Source organism: Lissotriton helveticus, chromosome 2_1 (genome assembly GCF_964261635.1).
Source record: "Lissotriton helveticus chromosome 2_1, aLisHel1.1, whole genome shotgun sequence".
NCBI classification, from domain to species: Eukaryota; Metazoa; Chordata; class Amphibia; order Caudata; family Salamandridae; genus Lissotriton; species Lissotriton helveticus.
Window position 1 is genome coordinate 1017107684 of NC_136059.1, and position 24992 is coordinate 1017132675.

Below are 24992 nucleotides of genomic sequence, written 5' to 3' on the forward strand. Positions count from 1 at the left end.
AATGGCTGGGGAGCCCTCTCAAGACCCTTAAGATCCCGTGGTCCCCACGCCGGTCCCTGCAGCAGTGATTTCACCAACACCAGTGCTGGCCCCAACAACTTCGATATCTGGGGAAATCCAGGGACAGCCGCAAACACTGATCCAGATAAAAGTGCAGGATGTGTGCAGAGTCTGAACGCCCCTCAGGCCCTTCTTCAAAAATTGGAAATAACAGCATGTGGGACAGAGCTTGGTGTCAAGTAGCTTCCAAACTGTGCAAATTCCAAAAGCTTTTCAAAGGGGAATCCAGCTAACCCGAAGATTTCTGTGACCCAACATCTAGAAACCCCTGATAGCATGGAAAAACCTAACTCAGTTACGGATGAGGCAGAGAGATACGAGACTGGTATCTCTACCTCCAGTTATGGTGAGAGGCAGAACTTGGGCAGCAGCGTGGACTCGAAGGATTCATTGGACTCTTGGCAAGATATTGCACAAAAGAAGAAACTGGAAAAGAAAAGAAGAAAACAAAAAAGACAAAGTGAGCACAAGAGTGGGGAGACCACGGATCAAGGCAGTAATACCGAGCTCGGTTGGGATTATTCATCCTCGGAGTTCGCGACCCCTTCAGATCAAATAGTATGCTCAGGTGGTAACCCCTCAACCATGGGTGATTGGAGAAGTGGAAATTCTGGAATCCTCAGAAATCAGGAGGAACCATCCCTCGTCGAAGTCTCGCACTCAATCAAGAGTTTTCAAGAAGAGATTAAGCGGGACAATCGGAAAAACAGACAAGCTACCCAGAAACTACAAGGTGCAATGAGCAAGGTGGGCCGAACCTGTGCTGAAATAGCCGATAGAATGTCATCGGTCAAAGTGCGCACTGAAAATCTGGAGAAAGATGTCTCCTACCTTAAAGGACAGGGGGGAGAACATGACGGCATAGTAAAGGATTTAATGCTGAAGATCGAGGAGCAAGAGAACAGGTCACGCCGCAATAATCTTCGCCTTCTGGGGGATCCCGAAGGAGTGGAAGGGAGCGACTCTAGGGCATATATGATAACACTCTTCAAAGGCGCATGTCCCAAGCTGCAATCCTGAGACTGGGATAAGGAGATACAGCGTGCTCACCGCTTTCCATTAACTCCCTCTAAGAGTCCTATGTCCTCTGCGCAATATCCTTGTGCAGTGTTAGTATATTTTGGTAATTTTCTTCTACGCCAGGCACTTTTTGATAGTAGCAAGACCCACCAGTAAGAGGGAGTTTAATGCTGTTACTATTTTTAGCAGGCCTGATTTTGCCCATGCCACAGTTGAGCAAAGATGGAGGATGAGGCAAATCTTTGCCCCTTTTCAACAAACTGGGGCAACGGTATTGTTACAGAATCCAGCACGCTTAAAAATCATCTTTAATGGAGTTACGTGCAGCTTTACGTCCGAAATCCAGGCCCAAGCCTAATTGCGGGAGATTAAAGAGCCGGGAAGAGACAGAACTAAGGATTGAACCATCCAGTTTTGTGCTTTAATGCTTGAACCAGTGGCATCTAAGTGAGGGCACTGGACTTAATGGATTCTGCATAGACCGAGATAGAGATTGGACCCAGCTATGGACTCAGTTGAGGATTAAGCTACTTAAATATTGTGTGTCCTAAATGCGCCTAACAGTAGACATCTAGGAGAGGTCAATGGCTATAAATTGATTCTGCATAGATGAAATTGGCTCGTTTTGTGAAGGGGTCAGACAGGGGGAGCGGGGCACGGGACCCTGACTGCCCAGATGTCCTCATCCTGGTTCTTGTTGAACCAGGTTGCCTCAGTGGTTGATGGCGGGTGGGGGATCCATGAGAGATGGGGGAGGGTCAGGGAAAGAAGGCGGCACTAAGAGCGTTATTTTGGATCTTTTTCTTCTATTTTTGCCTTTTATTCCAGCTTTTCCCGTCTTTTCACTTCTTTCTCTCTATCTGAATTTTTGTGCAGCAATATAGGGAAATTTAGCTATATTTAATGAGTAAATTACGCATAGCAACAATCAACGTGTGTGGCCTTAACGATATCAAGAAACAACGCAATACGGCTGTGGCACTGCGGCTACTTAAAGCAGACATTCTTTGCTTGCAGGAAACACACATAGAAAGAACGCAGATTCACCTTTTAGATTTACTTGGTTTTACAATAGTTGGGGCTACAACTCAAAACGCCAGGATACGGGGAGTGGCAATACTTTCAGTGAAACGCTCACTTCAATTTACACTTACAATAACTGATCCAAATGGGAGGTGGGTCATCACAGTATGTCAAAGGGAAAATGGGAACTCTTTCGCTGTATGTACCTTATATAGTAGCACTGCAGATGACCCCGCTATTTTTGATTTTCTAAATAATGAATTGGCCGAATGGCCACTACCTTTAGTTATCTGCGGGGATTTTATTATTAATTTATCAGCAGACAAAAGTATAACCTTAGATAAAAACTAGACATATAGTGGTCGAAAACCAAACGTTTTTAAAGCCCTGAGGACGTTATGTGGGGAACAAGTACTTACCGATATTTGGCATTCACAACACCCCAATGAATCTGGCCATACTTTCTATTCTTTCCCACATTATAAGTTAGTGAGACTCGATTATGTCTTTATATCACAGCCCATTCTTCACGAATGCTCAATAGAGAAGACCCCATGCATCGTGGCAGATCACAACCCTTTAGTGGTAGATATTAGGGGGTAACTGTGGCAACCAAAGACTTTGCTAACTGGACCTTTGAGCGATCCCTTCTTTTAAATGAGAGGTATTCCAAACACATGAGACACTGAATCCCACAATTCATTAAGGATAATCTAGGCAGCACAGGGATTGATGTGGTTTGAGATGCACTAAAAGCAGCAATCTGAGGTGAGACACTGAGCTTCTCACTCACCTTAAATAGAGAAAAGCGTCAATTACTGGATAAATTGCAACTTCAGTTGGCGAAGGCCGAAGAAAACCTAATCACCACTCTTAGGGAAGGGGAGGACTCAGTGGGCATGCGAGTAAGAATAATATCAGCAAAATCGGCCGTCATGGAGGTAATCGCTAAAAGAGCGGCAGACAGATTAGTCATCTGAAAGAGGGAGGCATATGAATGCAGTGAGCAGGTTGAACATCACCTCGCAGTTAGAGCAAGGCAAAAAGCAACTAGGAATATTGTCACTGCTGTCAAAAACACCTCACAAGTAGTAATCTCAGATCCAGAGGGAATTCGTAAAGAGTTTCTTGCTTATTATCGAGATCTATATTAGGAGACGACTAAGGCTCATCTGAGTGAGATTGTCAACCGGCAGTTCAACTTTCGCAAGAGGACCAGGTGCAACTTGATGAGCCCCTCCAAAGGGTTGACATCCTGCTCTACATTAAAAGTCTTCCTAATGGTAAAGCCACTAGGTTGAATAATATTCCAGGGGAATTTTATAAAAGCTTTTCAACTGAATTAAAAGAGGTCATGCTCCTTTTATTCACTCATGTTTAAGGAGGAAAAACCACCAGAGTCATGGTCGCAAGCAAAAATCATTTTTTTTTAAAAAGCATAAATCAGCACTAGACCCCGCTTCATACCGCCCTATAACCCTAATAAATGCGGATAGCAAAATGTATTCCAAAATTCTGGCGGTTTGACTAGCTGGGGTAATTCATAAAGTAGTATCTCCTAGGCAGCACGGATTTATACCTGGACGCGGGACCATAGACCATATTAGGAGGACTATCTCTTTGTTTGATGCAGCACACATTACTGGAGATCCAATGGCACTTATCCTTCTCGATGCCGAGAAGGCCTTTGACAGGGTTTCTTGGCTTTTTTTTTATGGGAGACCCTGTCAAGGGTTGGAATAGGTCAGGGATTTAAACAGGCATTTAAGATGCTGTATTATAAACCCACCGCAAGATTATTTTTAAATGTCGCACTTACCGATATTCTTAAAATAACTAGAGGTACCCGCCAAGGAGGGCCCTAGCTCACCCCTCCTGTTTGCGTTATACATAGACCCTTTTTTACGCACGCTGGAAACTAACCCCATAATTTGTCCCATTATTTCACATGGTTGGGAAACGAAAGTACTGGCCTATGCTGACGTTATTTCCCTGGTGACGGCCAACCCTGAAATATCCATTGCAGAGGTCGAGCTTGAAGGGGCTAGGTTTGGAACCCTATCCGGATGCTCCCTGAACAGATCCAAAACCCAGATAATCTGCAAGAATGTTAATATGGGGGACGACACTAGACAGGTGGAAAAGGCTACGTATCTAGGGGTCGAAGTTATGGCCAGTGTTGAAGAAATAGTTGAGTGCAATATTGATCCCCTGATTGATAAAATTAAACCTGAATTGACCTGACTACATAATATGCGTCTTTCGATAATAGGGAGATGCAATTTAATTAAAATTATTTCTTTCCCAAATTTATGAATTTTATAAGAGCTATCCCGCTAGAATTTAGCACCATGTGTCTAAAAAGGGTTAAAGACCTGTTCTGACGATTTATATGGGCTTATGAAAAGCCTAGAAGAGCATATAAATATCTTTCTCTACCAAATGAAAGGGGTGGGCTGGCTCTTCCAAACATAAGACTCTATTATTGGGTAACCACTCTTTTGCACAATTTCATCCTTTTATCAGATAATCCAATCGATAGACCTCAGGGAGATATACCATACCAACCCCCTATAGAACTTATAATGGGTAAAGATGCATGGGGATGGATCTGGAGGTTTTTAAATGACTCTCACGATAAGAAGGTACACTTTAAGACACTGGCTGCTGTGTTCAAAAGTATGAAATCTGTTCGCAAAATGCTAGGGCTGGCTTGTCTCAACTGCTATACACCGATGTATGACAATTCAAACCTGCCCAACATTTTTAAAGATTCAATACTCAAAAAGTGGCAAAATAAGGGCCTATCTAAACTGGGGGATTTATACCCCTCATTTGATGTAGTTTCTTTCGAAAATCTTAAAAGAAAAATACAAATTGGACTGGAAAGATTTTTTTAATATCTGCAAATGCGTGATTTTTTAAGGAGAAAGTGCGGCGTCCAGCAGGATTGAGCAATAACTCTATTATAGACAATTTGAGAATGAATCATCCATCAATTGGCACTGTTTACAACTCTTTTAACACTTTATTGCCGGATGATTTGGTAACGCGAGCTAGGAAGCGGAAAGAGGAAATTGATATCTACTAAGACCTATTTTTCCACTCAACAGAGCTAGCACAAAGTCTGCTAATTCCAGCGCAGCTTCAAGCCCAGTATTACAAAATCTGCTTTTCGCTGTACTATACTCCGAATAAGATAGTGAAATGGGGGATGGGAGAGTGACCTTTTGCCCGATGTTCCCTATACCAGGCGGACCTCAATCACATGTTTGCCTCTTGTGATGTATTAAACAATTTCAAACTTGAGATCACAAACTTTTTTAAAGAAGTATTAGGGAGGGAAATTCTCCTTTCTCCTTCCCTGATCTGCGTAGGGGTAGATCGAGAGGTTCAAGGTAAGCCTGGATAGTATTTGATATTTATAGCCATGGCGATATACCGACTTTGCTTTGCCTCTTCTTGGCTTGATCCATCCCCCCAGGGTACTACCAATGGCTAACTCGATTAGTGGCAAACTATAAATTTGAGAAAGCCATCTATGAGAAAAGAGGCATACAATCCTATACGAAAGGGTTAAAGATTTGGGAACTTTTGACTAAATTGCTAGAGAGATAGCACCAGGTTTAAAGCTAACTTTAGTTTTTGTTTGCTTTTTAGTTTTCTAAGGTATATGAATATGTGCCAACCCCAGGGGGAGGGAGGAGTGGGAACGGGGGTTTAAATAGATAAATGTGTGCATGATGAATAATTGCTGATTAATATTAATTCTCATTTACTAATTTGTAGCTTGTATAATTGGTACATGCTACTTACCTGTGGTGATATAATACTTGCATGTTCTGTATCTATGAATTGATCGAAAAGTGAGGTGTTATTTGTAACATTGTAATCATGCACCAAATAAATTTAAAAACATTAAAAAAAAAATGTAATTAGAGTCATCGAAGTTCATCACATGATGGGAAAGTACAGAGACCATAAAGATGATGATTTCCCCTCTATTCAACTTTCTAACTGGTATGATTCCTCCTTCATTATCAGCTAATTTCCTCTCCCCTTCTATTTTCTCCCCTTTCTCCCTCTGTTATCACACTCTTTTCACTTTCCACTACCCTCAACTACAAGCATATTAGCAGATTCTTTCATCACACCGGTTGGTAAACTGAAATCTATATTAAGACACAGTTAAACTCTAGATCTAGGCTAAACCTTTCCAGATTATTAGCTTTCTCAAATGAACTCAAATGAACTCTCGTTGCATCTCCATGGTAGATCACAAAGCATGTTCATTCCCTAAAATAGCTCACTTTCATAGATGGGACCCACCTCACAGCTATATTGTGATGTTCCGCATTTGTACATAAAGATCTTCCTATATGCTCGATATTACCCTTGTTGCTCTATTGAAAAGTAATACATTAATAAACACTTCTGAACTAAAAAAAAATGTAATCTGTTGAAGAATCCTCCTAGAGGTATGCATATAGAGTGTGTTCAACACTTGCTGTCTGGTGCAGAAAACACACAAGGACTCGGGGTACTTACTGCCTGGTTTGATATTAACTGGTATCTGTGCTGGCGAGGAGGGATAGGTGACTCGACCTTGTTCCGTAACGGAATGGACATCATGTTCCAAATGTCTATTAGAACCGCCGCACACCGACTGAGGTGACATTTCCAATATAGTGAGGTTACTGAACAACACTACTGAGGATTTGAACCGCAGTGCATACATGTGGTAGGTAGCAAACAGCCCCACCACAAGGTTAGATAGATTCACTATTCCACGGATTAGGTCCTGAAGAATTGCCACAGATTGAACTGACCATGAGGCAAGAAACATGTTGACCTGGAGAGATGAGCATAGCCTTAACTGAACCTTGAAGTCAGTTAAGCGGCCACTCGTTTTGTTTTATTGAGGTGGATAGCCAGCCAGAATAAAAGGGTTATTTGGACAATCCTACTTCTTTTAAATCACTTTTCCACTCCACTATATCTACATCCCACAGGCCACACACCCCCACTTCATCATACGGCGAGGAACAAAAGATCTCCAACAAAGAGCCCCTTTACGGGTGCCCATTGGGTATTGCAGCGCCGACCCAATGAGGAGCAGGTCCAGATGATGAAGCATGACACCTAGCTTGCTGGGTGTGTGAAGACCTTAGTTCCGAAAGAGGGAATCCTTCCACTCTCCCTCCCAAGCCAGATACCACCTTCCTTGTCACCACGAATGACAGTGGTTGTTTTTCTTTTTTTTTGTTGTCTAGGCACCACTTCAAGAAGAAAAGCATACAGTTAGGTATTAGGATCTGCCTGGGCATTTATGCTGGACCTCGAAAAAAAGCCCACTAGTCCCTTTTCTTGTTGACTAGATATTAACTAGATCATTGAGCACTAATCACAAATCAATATAAATTTTGTGGCTTGAGCTCTGACTCTTTAAGTTGACTATTCCGGGTCATGTTGTTCCACAACATCGGTGTTCACTCTGCTCTTGTTGCACCGACAGAATGATATTTCAGATGCCTGGATGATTTCTTAGCAGAGGCAGTGCTGGCGTGCTACTTTTTGTAGTATCTTTTACATGTTTTCTGATTTCTGCTGAGGCCTCTCAGGTAGGACTGAAATAGAGCGAAGAATGACTGTGCTGAGTGGGAGAAGGATGGAAACAGGTATTAAAATGTACATGGAAATCCTACCATAGGAATGAGGTAGGGAATGCACTGAGCTTTCTCCAATAGACAGATGTAGCACATTAACACCAAAATGTTAACTAAAAAACAACAGGGAAATTAACTAGTAATGTTGACTTGCAGGGTACCATCGGCTGGCATGGATCTTTGAATGTGAAGGCTGATTGCACTGCCTGTTGCACACTCAGTGATTTAGAGGTGATGAAAGAGGCTTGAGGTATGGAGATGGATCTTGAGTGGAAAAAAAAGCCTGATAGTGGTCTTTCATATTTTCGTGATCCCTCACAGTACTCAATAACATAAATGTGTCCTCTTTTGGAAACATATTTCTCATGCTTGCTTAAAAGGGAACCATTCTAATTTTCACGAGTCACATGTTGCTGTGTCATACAGCTCATATATTATTTATTCTTTTTTTTAAATCTTTTTATTAACCTTATAGAAACAGTGGTGGTTGTCACATGAAACATAGGACGTTATATACAGTTGTACTGTGTGGAGCCCATTTAGATAATACATATAGGTACGATCACATTTGTTACAGCTTATCACTTAGCATGCAGTTCTACGAGTTATATATTATTTATTCAATGTTTTCTATATATTTATTGTTTCGTATGCGAAGAATCAATGTCAACAAAGCCCATGCATCCCATAACATCCCGGAACAGTTCTATATATACTGAGTATTTCATATTTCATTCATCAATAAGAAAAAAAACACTATATAGATATAAAACAAACACTGGAGACAACTTGATTTCATTTAAGTCGTTGTATATATGTTATGCCGTCTTTACCCCGCAGATGTTACTCTGCAGGACGTTATCAGGTAAGAACCACACAGGTAAGTGTCACAAAAGCCCGTTTTTTGTTACTTTACCCCATGGTTCTTTACCACCATAATTATTATGTCATTATAAAAAAAGCACGATTTAAGGGTCAAGGGATGGGCAAGAGTTAAGGGATGGGTAAGGGTAAGGGAGGATAAAGTTAAATGAAGGTAAGGGCTTTTAGGGTTTAGGAGTGGGTAGAGGTAAATGTAGGCAAGGGATTTTAGGGTTCAGAGGAGGGTGGTGGTAGAGGGAATAGGCCTCCTTAGCCTATTTGGCAGCATTATTCATTGGCGCTTACAATGTATTTGGCCAAATTCAGGACTGATCCTCCTCCAGATGGGTTCTAGTTCAGACATTATTTGCCTACCACCCTCTAAACCTACATTCTGGTTCTACTAACAAACTACAACCATGCCAAGAGTTATCTATTCGGAAAGACAAGTCTCATGAAGAAGACTACAATGAATATCATCTGCATCACCATCTTTAAAACTCTAGCAAGGGTTATAGTTAGATTGTTTCTAGATTGAGAGGCTAGTGTCTGCATTAGGTATTGCATGTGGGCACATTTAAGGCAGTGACCACTAATGTGTGTTATTACACAAGATCTCATTCATTTTTTAGGCACAGAGAGATTGAGGGTCTAATTAACAGTTCTAGACCACTGAACTTGTGGTGGCGGTCCACCCATCGTATTACAACAATAGAGGTGAGACCAGCACAGGACTGTCGCAACCGCCTGGGATCCTTGATCGTGCAGCGGTGGTATAGCGATGTGAGCCTGTAATATGCTGGTGGTGGCGCTGCAGCACCGCCAAGCATATTACTAGTTTCCTGACTGTGGGCCCGATTCACAGAACTCACTTAACCCAAAATCCTAAACTTACTACCATTTTGGTATTCACAGAAGGCACTTACTCATTTTGGTATTCATAGAAGACACTTACTCATTTCGGTATTCACAGAAGTTAGGAGTCCTAACTTGAGGACTCCTAAATGCCTTCTGTGAATACCGAAAGTCTTAACGTTAGGATTTTTCTCAGTTTAGGAGTAGTAAAGTTAGGACTCCTGACTTTAGGACTAAACTGAGAAAAAGACTTTTGGAATTCACAGAAGGCATTTAGGAGTCCTAAAGTTAGGAGTCCTAACTTTACTACTCCTAAACTGAGAAAAATCCTAACGTTAAGACTTTTGGTTTTCACAGAAGGCATTTAGGAGTCCTCAAGTTAGGACTTCTAACTTCTGTGAATACCGAAATGAGTAAGTGCCTTCTGTGAATACCAAAATGAGTAAGTGCCTTCTGTGAATACCAAAATGGTAGTAAGTTTAGGATTTTGTCTTAAGTTCGTTCTGTGAACCGGGCCCTGTGACCCTTTTCATGGTGGTGAGCCCGCCATTAAAAGGGTTGCAGTGAGGAAACTAAGGAGGCCCTACAGGGGCCCCTGTTGCCTCTGTGCATGCAGGGGGACATAGGGTGAGCCCCCCTGTCTGTATAAATACCCTGTTCCTGCCCGGAACGAAACGCACAACGATGTGCATTTTGATCTGTGCAGGAACGGGCTGCAGCGCTCCCACACCAGTGCCTTGATAAGGCTCTCCTACAAGCCTTAGAAAGGCACTGTCGTGGGACCGCCGCTGCAGGACCTCCCGACTTGTATTCTGTTGTAAATAATGATGATGGTCCATTGTAGATGAATATATTATATTTATTATGTACTACAGAGAATAACTGGTGTTCCCATCAGAAAGCAGGGAGCTAACTGACAAGACAGAATACAGAGACCTGTGACATCAGAAACATAGAATGTGGGTCTTAAAGCAATACAACAAAATGGAAGTGATGAGAATACAACATATCCTCTCTCCTTCGCATAGATAACAGAATAAAATTTTTAAAAAAACAGAACTCATGTCCTTCGTTACAGAACCCACATCAATGTGAAACAAAATCTCGTAAGTAGCTAGGAGGCTTCCTATCCCTCTGACCTCTACCAATATCGGCAGAACCTCTACTTACTGGTTCTGATACATGGTCAGGTTGAGGTAGTTTAACTTCCTTTTCAGCTTTCTTATATAATGCTACTCGCCTCAAGTTCCAACATTCACCATTAAACAAAGTAACAAACCTTTTATGAACAGACTTAACTTTAAACGGACCCCTAAATTTCGTTAACCCTACACCTACTCTTCCAGGTTTCACCTTCACCCAATCATTCACCGACAGATTGCACTGACTCTCTGACACTTTCCCGTCTTTTAGCTTGTCCGACCCTTCTCCACGCTTGTCTGACCCTTCTCCACTTTCATGTTTCTCAAACACCCCAGTATTCAAACATTCCTTCATCCATGCAGCAACTAGTTTGGTACCTGCCGAACGTCCTCTCATTAAGCAAAAGGGAATCTCCCCTGTCACACCATTTTCAGTAGTCCTATAGGCCCAAACCATGTCATTAACCAATTCTCTCACATTGGCTTTAGATGAGAGGGCCATTTGGATCGCACCTTTGACCATACGGTTCGCCCTCTCCACTATGCCATTCCCCTGTGGGTTGTAAAGTGAAGTTCGTGAATGTGCAATGCCACATTCTTTCAAGAAACTAGTCATTTGTGTGGATGTCAATTGCGTTCCATTATCCGTGATGATCTTCATAGGAAAACCATCTTCCCTGAAAATATCCTTCAATGCAATGATAGTGCTGCTGGTGGTGATTTCCTTAATGAATTTGACCACCAACCACTTTGATGAAACATCTACAACCACTAGACCAAACCTCATATCCTGACTCAACTGATAAAAGGGCCCAATAAAATCAAGACATATGGTGTGCCATGGGCACCCTGGATCTTCAATCGTACCACAACTATTTTGACTACCTACCTTAAGCCTCTTCTCGCTTTCTCTGCAATCAGAACATCTTTCCACCCAATCAGAAATTTCACGGTCCATGCCTGGCCACCAAAAGTGTTCCCTTACTCTTCTTTTAGTAATAGACTGCCCTAGGTGACCTTCATGAGCTAACTTGAATAAGGTAGATCTCACCTCCTGTGGCGGGATGAACTTGTCTTCTTTCAGGACGATCAAACCCTCATCATCCAAAATAGATAAATCTTCCAACACTTTTAAATACGGGCGAAGAGCAGGAGACACACAACTCTCCCTCCTTGAACCCTTGATAATAAGGTCTTTCACCCCTTTCAACACCTCATCCTTCACCATGGAGGCATTCCACCAACTCCTACTAATTGCTCCAGCACACATCTCTATCATCTCATCTACAGCTGCTACGGACTCTTCTGAATTGAGTGAATCCACACCTGGTTTGTCTACTGTCTCCCAGGGTAGTGGAAGTCTGGAAAGGCCATCAGCTTGGCAGTTCTTCCAACCAGGAATATATTCTACAGTGTACAAATATTCTTGGATTCTTGCAGCTAGTCTGGCCAATCTCGCCGATCCTTTCCCAGCCCCACCAGGTGATAAGATCTTAACCAAAGGTTTGTGGTCAGTTAACAGAGTAAATTTAAACCCCCACAAATACATTCTATAATACTCGCAACCCCATGCTGCAGCAAGGGCCTCTCGTTCTATAATAGAATAATTTCTCTCTGTGGTTGTGAGAGTTCTTGACGCAAAAGCTACGGTTTTCAAACCGGAATCATGCATTTGAGCTAATACTGCACCGACACCTACAGCGCTTGCATCTACTGTCAAAACAGACTTACAATTGGTGTCAAATGGTGTCAAGATACCAGCTTCACATATTTCTCTCTTGATTTCTTGAAAACAATTATCCTGTTCCAGATCCCACACATACTTGTACCCTTTTCTCAAGAGAAGCTTAATTTTTTCAGTTTTCTCTGCAAAACCTTTTACAAATTTCGCATAATACTCGATGAGGCCAAGAAAAGACCTCAACTGATCTTTGTCACATGGAACTGGTGCATTTCTGATGGATTCTAATAAATCCCTTTTTGGTCTAACTCCTTTGACTGACAATGTATAGCCTAGGTATTCTACTTCTTCTACTGCAAACTTGCACTTCTCCTTTTTCAATGTTAACCCTGCCTGTTCCATTCTCTCTAAAACAGTCTTCAATATGAGATTATGTTCCTCTACAGTCTCTCCGAAGATTAACACATCATCTTGGAAGTAGACAACTTTGTTCACTCCCTTTAACACAGCACCCATCATCCGTTGAAAGACTCCTGCCGCAGATGCAAGTCCAAAGGGCATGCGGGTGAATTGATAAATCCCTTCAGTGGTTATGAAAGCAGTCAGTGCTTTAGAGTCCTGGTGCAATCTAATTTGGTGGTATGCACTGCGGAGATCCAACTTGGAAAAATACTTTCCACCCTTTAGCGACAGGACCAACTCGTTGATATTTGGCAACGGAAAATTGTCTACAACAATGTTTTGGTTCAATGTGCGAAGGTCTACACAGAATCTGAAACTTTTGTCAGGTTTGGTCGTGATAACAACTGGGGAAATCCAGGGTGATGTTTCAATTTGTTCTATCACTCCCTGATCTAACATTTCCTTAAGCATTTTCTTGACCTCTTCACGCGCAATGAATGGAACTTTCCTGACTCTGTGTTGTATTGGCATGGCACCATCACGTAGTATAATTTTGTGTACATATCCCTTCAATTCCCCGATGTGTTCATCAAATAAACTTGACATTCCATTGACTATCGACTCAGTTGTTATGCTATCTACCACCATCACTTGTGGTACTGCCCTGGGGTTGATAATTATACTGAGATCGTACTGTTGTTCCCAACCTAAAATTGCAGGGCCTGACTCTGCTATGTAAACCTTCCCTGTCGTGAAACGATTTTCGAAAGAAATTTCACACTCCATGTACCCTAATAACACTATACTTTCCCCTTGATATCCACAAGGACTAATATCACTAGTTAACAACTGTACATTTCTCCACTTTTCCAAGTACATATCTTTTGGAATAATAGTCCAGAACGACCCTGGGTCAACCATTAACTGGACTTCTTTTTTATCAATAAGGAATAGGGCCTTGGGTCTATACCTCCTGCCAGGTTCTCCTTTACTCACGTTCTGTCCACCTAAGCATAATAATTTATTGGTGCCCTCAACCCCAGTGTCATCTCTCACCATTTCTCTCTTTTCCACTACCGCTACTTTTTCGCTACTCATCCCTTTGCACATTTTAAAAAAATGGCCTTTTCTCCCACATTTCCTACATACTTTGTCTAGGGCAAAGCACCTCTTGTAATCCGAGGTATGGAATGTGCTACCACACCTACTACACATCTTTGTTTGGAATCTATTCCTCTCAGTATTTGGAAACCCACTACTATATCTCTTGGTGCTCTTTTCTCCTGTATCTATGTTTTTCCTATTCACAGCCGCAACTTCTTCCTGTTCTACACAAGAAACACCATTCCCACTCTCCTTCACTCCGTCCTTTTTTTCCATTTCTTTCATACATGCGTTAGATTCTTCAACCACTTTGGCTATGTCAATGGCTGTCTGTAGAGTGGGATTCTTTGCTGCCCATAATTTTTCTTGCATTTTCTTGTTCCTACACTGTACTATTAGTTGATCTCTTATCATTTCATCCCTTATCTCTCCGAAATTACATTTGATGGACAACTCGCGTAATCTGGTTACAAACTGATCCACAGATTCCTCTGCTCTCTGTGGTTGGGTGTAGAATTTGTGTCTCGCCATGACTATATTTACTTCTTTCGAATATTGTTTCTTCATCCTCGCTTTAGCTTCAGTATATACATTGGACAATGTCCTACCATCTTGGTTTAGACCTACTGGTAAGTATTTAAAAGTGTGCTGTCCCTCTTTTCCTAGAGCGCTTAACAAAAGAGCTTTCTTCCTAATAGCACTGAAATCTTTCCCATCAAGTGCCTCTATGTAATTTTCGAAAATATCGATCCATTCATCCCATTCGATGGGAGGATCTCCAGCTGACTGTAAGAACATTGGTGGTGTTATAACGTTAATGTTCTCCATGGCACTGGTTCTTTCGTGGATATCACACCCTTGTAGTTACTCTAGATTATATACTGTTTGGATGAAGTATGATAAACTACCAATGTAGGTCGCTTACTTATAACTCACTTGTACAAAAATAAACAATTGTGGCTTACTTGTGAAGAGAACTATATTTTTTCTTCAATTTGGTACAAATTGTTGTTCCCGCTTCATGCAGGTTGCTTACTGTGGGGATAACGTTGATTTTTTCCTTTTAGAAACAATTTGCCGTCTCTGCCGCTTCGACAAATAGATTGGTTGCTAGGTAACGCGTGACACACAAGATGGCCACCACGCAACGTCCGTCGCTCCGTCGTTTACCGTGGTGACGTTGCACGTTCAGCTGTGAGCGAGAAGAATAACACTGTTCTGATGGAGTCGCGGGGAAGGCAAGTTCCAACCGTGAGTACTCACGTGCAGCAGCGCTCATGTGATTTTTAAATAATGCTGTGTATGGTTGAAATGGCTCTGTGACTGCACTCGGTTGAATGAGCTTCCGATAACGTTATTCCCAACTGCGTTTGTACCAACATCCAAGTCTATGTGCGTGTCACAATTTCACACTTTCGCCGCAATTTCGCTGTAAATTCAATCTCAGCACAGCGAAAAAAATGTACGTTAGAGTTTGGAGTCACCGGTTGTTTGGGGTCACGCTTGGTACTTCCCTTGAGACTTTAGTTTCTCCTCTCCACAGCGACAATTTTCTGTTTTGGGACGCATGAGTCTATTTGCCTAGGTAAACACGTAGCGTTTCATTCACAGTTTCCTTCTGTTGGAAATATGCTCCTCTATTGGCAATGGTTCTCTTCAATTAACAAAAGTTCACGTATCTCACCCTTTTGAGTACGATTTCTTCACCTTTTTCTTTCTTCCTTCTTCAGCTTTGTATTTCCTCTTCTTGGTAGAAGTAACTGGTTCTCAATTTTTCTTACAATTTGGAAAGGTTAACCAAGAGAGCTTGCGTGGTTTTTTTTTTTCCTCACCAGTGGAGTCTTCTTCTCCCTCTGTAGTTGATTAGCTCTTCCGGCTCATCGTCGCCATGTGTTGTAAATAATGATGATGGTCCATTGTAGATGAATATATTATATTTATTATGTACTACAGAGAATAACTGGTGTTCCCATCAGAAAGCAGGGAGCTAACTGACAAGACAGAATACAGAGACCTGTGACATCAGAAACATAGAATGTGGGTCTTAAAGCAATACAACAAAATGGAAGTGATGAGAATACAACATATTCCAGTTGGAATACGGCAGGCGAGCCAGTGGTGTAGTTGGGGGGGCACTGTTTTTGGGGGCGGCAGAGGTGAGTAAGTCATGTCTGTCGACTAATACCATCCCCCTGCCCCCTAAAAACAAGTCGTCTGTCGGCCCCAGACCCTAACCCCTGGACAAGTCAGCCGCCACCATCCCCCTGCTCTTACCTGCATCGAAAGGCAAACTTAGGTTCCACCCCGGTTGCACTAAGTCTAGCTATGCCACTGGGGCAGGCTGACTACAGGTTTGGCAGTGTTGTAGCCGGTCGCTGGCTTGATGGGTCACTGCAACACCGCCAATCTTATAATTAGGCATTTGCTTTTAGTTCCTTCAAATCTCGTTCTTGGTATCTTTTAGGGTGCAGGACTCTTCCTCCATTATTTGACATAGGTTTGCCACCACTATCAAAGCTACTAAGGAGATCAAATTCTGACATTCATATTTATGTTGATGCTACTTAAAACCCAATTCATGGTGCAATTATGGGAGTAGGAGTCAACATTGATCTCAGTGACCTTTTGCTCCAAGTCCAAAATGGATGTAAAGCAGTTTGATGGGTCCAAGCAGACTATGACAGAAGTGTTGCTCTTAGAAAGTAATGTGCTACCGCTGATCTCAAACTGACTTTCAACTTTCAGACTTATGCCGGCACCCACGAAGGCTGTTAAGGATAATTTGGTCTGACCATGAAATTACAATGAATGGACAGGTCAGTGAAGGTGTCATATTCTATAATTATCATTTGTATTCTGGTTAGAAGCATTTTGCCATAGCTAGGTTTCAAATTCAGGTATCCTCTACCTATGCCCTTCATATTATCAGAGCTGGATTAGGGGAATACCCAACATGCAGAATGCCCATAATATGTTTTAAATAATTTGCAATGCATCCAGAATTATGTTGGGTGTACCTTTTGCAAATTGAAGAATAGAGATCATGTATCACTACATAGTGGCCAGAGGGAACTGGTTTGAAATGATGATGACTCTGAATAACTGCCAACTCTTTGCTAGGAGTCTTGTGTATTTATTGGTGGTGTTTAAAACGTCTGATTCACCTTGCTTTCTCCAATGCCATTCAGATATAGAAAAGATTTCCAAGTACCAAGAAACATCCTACTGCACATCTGATGGTTGGGAATACCACACCATTCACTATCCAAGCGAAGCCTTTAATAATATGGAATTATGTTATTCCCTGACAGAATGTGGGGCTGATTGCAAACCTCTATAGATGAGGCACTTTCATCCATATCCCATGATCCTTAATTCACTGCAACAATTGTACATAATGAGCTGATACCCATATTCAATGCACCTGTTCTTAACCCACCATCGTGCTTTCAGAAGCAGAGGCTCCAGCTACAGGATATGCAGCTCTCGTGTTAGGCAACCAAGTGGATTACTTTTCAAGGTATAAGCAAGCATGATAGCAGTAAAGGCATTTGATGCATAGCCTACTGAGCTTCATGTGAAGTTCATAGTTGACTTTGCCATGCCTGAGCAATCATGGTAGATGAAGTGGTGGTATGTAGTAAGAGCGAAGGTTTGGGCCTAGCAAGTGAGTGCACTAGCCATGTCGACATGGCAGTAAAAACTGTGTGCTGACACAACAGTGGCAGGTCGGAGTCACCTTTGAAAGGCTACCTGTGTGGGTGGCACAACCAGTGCTGCAGGCCCACCACCATTGGATTTACAGGCCCTGGGCACACACAATGCACAGTACTAGGGAATTACCAGTAAATCAAATATAGCAATTTTGGAAAACCAATCGTAGAAAACCAATCATGCCACAATTTACAGTAGGAGCAGTTGCACTTTAGCACTGAATAGCAGTGAAAAAGTGCGCAGAGACACCAAACCAGCAAAAACGAAGCCTAGCATATCATCAAAACAGGAGGTCAGAAAGCAAAAAAGACAGAGAAACACACCAAAAGATGCCAGGTATAACATATAGGAAATCCAGCAGCAGTGAAAATGATTTATCAGCTGTAGGAAAAGTTGTGGTTTCTCGGGATGGAGGATATGGTGGAATCACCTGTGTGTTTTTGCATATTCCTAATATTGACAGGACTACAAGAAAATCGAATATGCAATGCCTAGATCCCACAGCTGTTGCCAGTTACAGACCCATTGCGTGTCTGCCCTTTCCTGCCAAAGTATGCGAATTTCTGATGAATAGACAGCTCTCAGAGTTCGTCGAGACTCACCAACTTCTCGACGACACGCAATTTGGTTTCAGGAAAGGGCATGGAAGAGAGACCACTTTGATAAAAGCCTCTGATGAGATCAGGGTGATCATGGATCAGGGAGGGGCGGCTGTCCTGATCCTCTTGGATTTGTCAGCGGCCTTTGACACGGTCGACCATGTCACTCTAGTCGACCGTGTCACAGCCCTGGGGATAAACGGTTTGGCCAGGGATCTTATTTCATCTTTCCTCGCAAACCGCACCCAGATGGTGAGGCTGGGAGAATTTTATTCACCTATCTCTGCTCTCCCCTGTGGAGTCCCACAAGGCTCCTCGCTAAGTCCGATGCTATTTAATATCTATGTAGCGGACTTAGCGAGGGTAATAAAGGCCTATGGGGTACGGCTTACATCTTACGCAGATGATACCCAGCTGGTCCTGGCTATCCACAGGGATGGCCTTGCTGTGGCAGCTAACTTCCAGAGAGCTATGCTTGAGATCAGTACCTGGATGACCTCGAACTGTCTTAGGCTCAACTCGGACAAGACCGAGATTATGACCTTCGGAAAACTTTCCCCTGAATGGTCTTCCAGTTGGTGGCCGGAAAAACTTGGCCCTCCACCTGTCCCAGTGGAAAAAGCCAGAAATCTGGGAGTGATATTTGATAGCAAGCTGGCTTTTGACCTTCATACTAACAAGGTTATTTCCTCATCATTCTTTATTTTGAAAAAAATAAAGAAACTACTGCCTTATCTCCCTCCCTCAGCTGGGAAGACTCTGGTCTCCACCTTAGTCTTCTCAAAAATAGATTATGGGAACGCTCTCTTTCTTCACACCCAGAAGCGTGTCATAACTAAGCTGCAATCCATTCAGAATGCGGCTGCCAGGATCCTTCTAAACATTCCTCGCCGCAAATCCACTACCCATGGCATCCGTCAGCTCCACTGGCTGAGAGTTGAGAGCCGCATAAAATTTAAGGCCCTCTGTATTGCATATAAGGCAGTACATGGCATAGGACCCAGGTTCCTGACTGAAGCCTTTCAGCTTTATGTCCCCAGAAGGCAATTAAGATCGGCTAACATCAGTCTCCTCTCTGTGCCACGTACAAGAACGGCCACTTGGGGAGACAGGCGTTTTCTTGTAGCCACACCAAAACTCTGGAATCTTTTGCCACTCCCCATCAAAACTGCCCCGAACCTGATGAGCTTTCGCAGGCTCTTAAAAACTTGGTTGTTTAACCAGTAAGAGGATAGCTGAATTCAGTAGCTCCACAGCGCCGAGACACCTCAGGGTATTTGTTGCGCTATAAAAGTTGCGTAAATAAATAAATAAATAAATAAATAAAAGCGGTACATATGACAGAGATAAAAGGTATCTGACAACTTTTCCCTCTTGTCAAAGGTTCAGCACATCCATACGGGGTAAAACATTTCTAGAGATATCATGGGATGTAATTCCTATATTGCTTGTTACCAAAATGTAGTCAACCTAAAGCTTGAAAAAGATGCTTACTGCTATTGGCGTCTTGGAAGCACTACAATCAGACCTACTTTTCTTTAAAACCTCCATACACCCATTCACTCAATTATTCCAAAAGCTTGTAATAAAAAAATAATAAATATTTTAATTAAACATATAATGAGTGTAAAAAGATTAAACATGTTAAAATTTAAAATAATCATTTACAAATGAAAATTATTAATACATTAATCAATTAATATGTGTATATATATTTGAAAAATACTACCCATCCAATCCCCTAAAAAACTCACATCCCACGAATAAAAATATATAAGTGACTATAAAATCATACAGTAAACCAAATAAAAACTAATAACTATACTCCAAATTAAACATAGCGCAATTAGTATACTCTTGAAAAAAAACACAACCCATCCGAACTCCAATATAACCACAAGCCGTTCAAAAATAATAAAATAGGTTTAAGGACATTAAACAAATAGTTCTATCATTTAAAATTAAACATAAAAATAATTTTCAATTTAAAAAATGCATAACGAATACATTAATCAATTATTACAAATATATATTTTATTACAAACACTACATGCTCATTCACACACTATAAACCCCAAACCAGAGTTTTAAACGTATTACATAGCTAGAAATGTATTAAATATGTAAACAGGTAAATAACAAAAAAATACATAACTAATATGTGTATCCGTTAATATGAATTGATGTATAATTTAAAAAAAAACGTATTCCCATCCACACCCCCAATAAAATTAACAACCTGAAAAAAATGATACATTTCTACAATATTTCTAACAATAATTTAGCAATATTACCCAAGCCGGATGGGCCTTCCAGGTATTTGACCACCCAAACACCCAACAATTTGGGGACCCCGTTCTAGTATCATACTGGGCACCATCAGGGAAACCTCTAAGACGAAGTTATAATAAAACCGGGCCCCTGGTATCAGCTGCCAGAAATGACCTGGATGTGACTTAGAACCTGTTTTTTCAGAAAGTTTCAGAAGTGGAAAGTCACTTTTGTACTGTAGGAACTGCTGTTTATTGCTGTGATGCCAACATGATGGACTGCTAGCTAATGGTGACCCCAGCAATATTCCCGCTTCTTTTCTGCACATAAATCTTGTTAATTCCAATGACAGTCTAGCAAACGTCATTTGCCTTTCCAATGTTTCAGTTACTCTCCAGTCTGTAAAGACATTCCTCAGGATACAACCTTAGAACTCACACAGGAAAGCTGTATTTGTTTTCAAGACTATATCCATTAACCATGCTGAACTTGGATTTGTTCCTTGATTCTCATTAGCAGTGCTGGCACGTTAAGAGAGCATGGGTTTAGGGGTGCACATGGTTAAACATCCAGGTTTTCAGCTCAGTGCACAAGTTGAAGAGTGGAGTGGTGGTCCTGATGTGTAGAGGGAGTTAGTAACAGTTTTTGGTTGCAATGAAGGTGAAAGGACGACCTCCTGTCTTGCTTCTGTGGATGTGGGGGACGCATGTGAGGCAGAGAGAAGTGGAACGCAGATGTCTATAGAGTTGGTAGAGTTGGATTCAGTCGTTGAGGTAGGCTGGTAAAGCGTTGTGGAGGGATATGTGCCATGCATGAGAAGTTTGAATTTGTAGCGTTTCTCAATGGGTAGCCAGTGCATATTTGCGAGGTATGGGGTGATGTGTGCACTTCTGGGGATGGCTAGGATTCGTCTGGAGGGGATGTTCTGGATAGTTTGGATTCTTTGAGTGAGTTGGCTGGAGATGCTGATGTATAGTGGGTTGACGTAGTCAAGTCTGCCTGGGTGACCGTGCATCTAGTGTGCATAGGGAGCCATTTGAAGATTTTGCAAAGCAGTCTGAGGATGTGGCAGCCGGCTGAGATCACGGCATTGACTTGATTGTTCATCGAGAGCTTGTCATGAAGGATGATGCAGAGGTTTCTGGCATAGTCAGTGGGCATCAGAACCAGGTCGGTGGCCCACAGTAGTTATCCCAAGGGGAGTTCTTATTTCCGAAGATCAGGACCTCTGTTTTATCTGTGTTGAGCTTTAGGCAGTTCGCTTGCATCCAGTTTGCTATGTTGGACATGCAGGCTGTAAATTTGCTCCTGGTGCTGTGGTTTGTGTCAGTGAGGGAGAAGATGAGCTGAGTGTCGTCAGCTTAGGAGATGATGCTGATATTGTGTGTTCTTATGATGTGGGCAAGAGGTGCTATGTAAACATTGAACGGGGTCGGGCTGCAGAAGGAGCCCTAGGGGACTCCGCAGATGAACATCTTGGGTTCGGAGGGGAAAGGGGAGAGCCAGACCCATTCTGTCCTGCTGGAGAGGAAGGAGGAAATCCTACTTAGGGCGAGTCCTTGGAATTCTGATTCCTGAAGTCTGGTGATGAGGGTGCCATGGGAGATGGTGTTGAATGCTGCTGAGAGGTCAAGTAGGATGAGTGCTTCAGTTTATCCTGATTAGTTGGAGTCCAGGAGGTGGTGCTCTTCAAGATGGGTGGAGAGTTTCTTGTTGATCTCTTCATCCAGGACTTTGGCTGGGAAGGGTAGGGTAGGAGCAAGATAGGCCTGTAGTTGATGATATCTTTAGGATTAGTCAAGGGTTTCTTTAGCAGAGGAGTGACCTCTGCATGTTTCCATTTGTCTGGGAAGTGTACGCTAAGGAAGGAAGAGATGATGGTCCTGGTGAGGTTGGCGCTGATCAGTGTGCTTTCCAGGTTGTACATGTGGTGAGGGCAGGGTTCTGAGGGGGTTAGTGAGTGTTTGCTCTGTATGGTGGGTCTAGAGATGTTCTCTGTGGTGAGTGGGATCCATTTTGTTAGGGGGTGGAAGTTTCAGATGGTCATGGGGGTTTGCTTGGTGATATCCTCAATAGTCGTTGGGTGCGATGTTGGAGTAGATCTTGAGGATTTTGATGTGAAAGAAGTCTGGAAGGTTGTCGCAGAGGGTCTGCGAGGGGGGGATGGTGACAGCTGTCATGTTGGAGAATTCCTTAATGATATTGAAGAGTTCTTTGTCTGTGTTGGAGCAGAATTCGAGTCTGCTCACCAGGGCCCCTTTCCTGGCCTCTCTGATCTGCACGTGGTACCTTCTGAGAGTGGATTTATTGGTGGATCTGGAGATGTTGTCTTGGCTGGTCCTCCATCTTCTTTCCAGCTGCTTGCAGTGGCGATTGTAGTCTCCAAGGTGTACCAGCATGCTTGAGGTGGAGTTCTTGTATGACTGATCTTTTTCACTGGGGCCAGGTTGTTGACACAGTCTGAGATCCAGTTGTCGAAAGTGAGTAGGCCATTCTGCAGGTCAACTGTGAGGGTTGGTTGGATCTAAGGGCGTGGGTCGAGTCTGACTCTGTTATGTTGCTCCAGCTGTGGCTGAATTTGATGGTAGGTTTGGGTATATTTTGGTCGGGGGGGGGGGTGCTGACATAGAAGGGTACGATGGAGTGATCTGTCCATGTGAGCGGGGAGGTGTGGCTGAGGATAATCTTGATGCTGAGTGTGTGTGCGTGTGCACGTGTATGTTTGTTTTTTAAGATAGTTTCATGAGGGTTGTGGCATACAGCAAGGTAGGGTTCACTGCAAAACGTTAAGAAATCTAGCAATGTTGTACAAGTGGGCTGATCGCTGTTAAGATGCACAATGAATGTCAGCATGATTTATTGGTAATGTAAGTCTAGTAAGCATAGAACATAACAAGACATAAAAATGGTGAGGCAGTGTAAGTAGTTAAGCTGCACCAGCAGTCAGGGGCAGGGTTGTGGATTTTGTTCACTAATCAGCTTGTCCAAGGGACAAGTCCTATACAGTCCTCCTTGTCCACTTGTCCCATCTACTCCCAACAACCATGACACACATATTCTGGAACAGACGCATAAACACCCCTTTGTAGACAGGACACCTGTGCAAATACACACATCTCTGCTCAGACACGCATAACCACTCCTGCACAGGCGTTGCAAAGCCTCGCACTATCTATTTGAAATCTAATACACAGAAGGACAAATAAGTGGCTTGACTGAATAAAATGTCATGTTGCGTAATAAAGTTCAACAAGTGAGATAAATATGCACATGTACCTGTGTTGATGCCTTCGGTCACAATCCATGCACCTGTAGTCTCTGCAGCTTTGATCAAACCTTTGCTGATGACCTGCTTGACCTTGGAGGGAAGCTTGAAGTTCTGCACACCCCCATGTACAGAAATCACTAGCTTGGGCAACTCCATTTGCCATTCTTGTACCATGAGATGCAACAGCTGGTCCAAGTTGGTATCGTAAGAGGTTCTGATGTACTGCAAAAATGTATTCACACATTTAGGGTCAGTTGCACCATAAGTCAAGCGAAGCACAGTATGTTTTCCTGATGTAGAAGCAAATAGCAAAAATCAACATAGACTGTTAAGAACATGCCTTAAATATGTTATTTGAGAAAAAAGTAGTTTGTGGTTTTTATTGAGTGCAGTCCGACTGTGCTAAAATACCATACAAGCTGGTTTAGCACACAGCCTGAAAGCAATATTATTTCAACATTGTCTTGACTTAATTAGATATCAGAAGAAGTTACCACCCGTCCTCAGTCACGCACATTTGATTGTGTGAATGGGGGTACAAAGTAGACAAAATTAATCAGCTGCACAGCATAAAAGTTGCCAACCCTCCTGAGGAAATTAGGGCTATATATATATATATATATATATATATATATACTAGCAGCCCGTCCCGACGTTGTCCGGGTATTAATTGCTGCCGGCCAGTAGTATATTGTTTTGTAGGATTTAGTTTTGATAGCATTTCTTATCTGTGACAGGCCTGTGAAACGCTCCGATTCACAGTGCACTGCTGATGCACTTAAGAGTGCGCGTTCAGTAGTGTGTGAACTCGAGTTTCCCTACTTTATTTTTCCTTGCAATATTATATAGCGCGAACTCGACAACATGGCATGAGCACAATTTACATTACAGAAGAACACATTCATTTGTGGTAGGCACGGGGAGACAAAGCGATTTGCCTGGAATCGCAGGATGTTGAGCTGATGCTGAGATTCGAACGTAGCTCCCCAGCTCTAAAGTTCGCAATTCTAGAACTTGTGGCGGGAGGTGTGTCTAAAAGTGTATGTCGGTGCTGGCCATCAATGAGAGAGACCTGTGCATTTTTCAAATCGGTGGTGAAAAAATATGAGTATGTTGCTGGAGATGTGGGCCGCCGTGCCACCAATGTACTTACCGGGGGAGGGTAAACACCCAGTATTCCGCAACTTTCTTTCCGCATACCATCACTCCGCATACTTTCATTACGAAAGCACCATGACTCCGCAATGCTATTATAACGCATGGCATTACATTTTATATGCTTTTACCATACATACATTTACAACGAAATTCGTTGTAAATGCATGA

General features: G+C 42.4%; 1 protein-coding gene across 2 annotated transcripts in view; it reads right to left on the reverse strand.

Annotated features, from left to right (window-relative positions):
* TRPM6 (transient receptor potential cation channel subfamily M member 6) overlaps window positions 1–24992 on the reverse strand; it is a 730325-nt gene that overhangs the window by 502831 nt on the left and 202502 nt on the right. For both annotated transcript variants that reach the window (XR_013607100.1, XM_078675782.1), the window contains exon 5: window positions 23675–23888. Coding sequence is in view for 1 of the 2 variants with exons in the window: in XM_078675782.1 (XP_078531908.1) it covers window positions 23675–23888 (214 nt within the window). In the remaining variant the exon portion in view is untranslated. The remainder of the gene's footprint in view (window positions 1–23674; window positions 23889–24992) is intronic.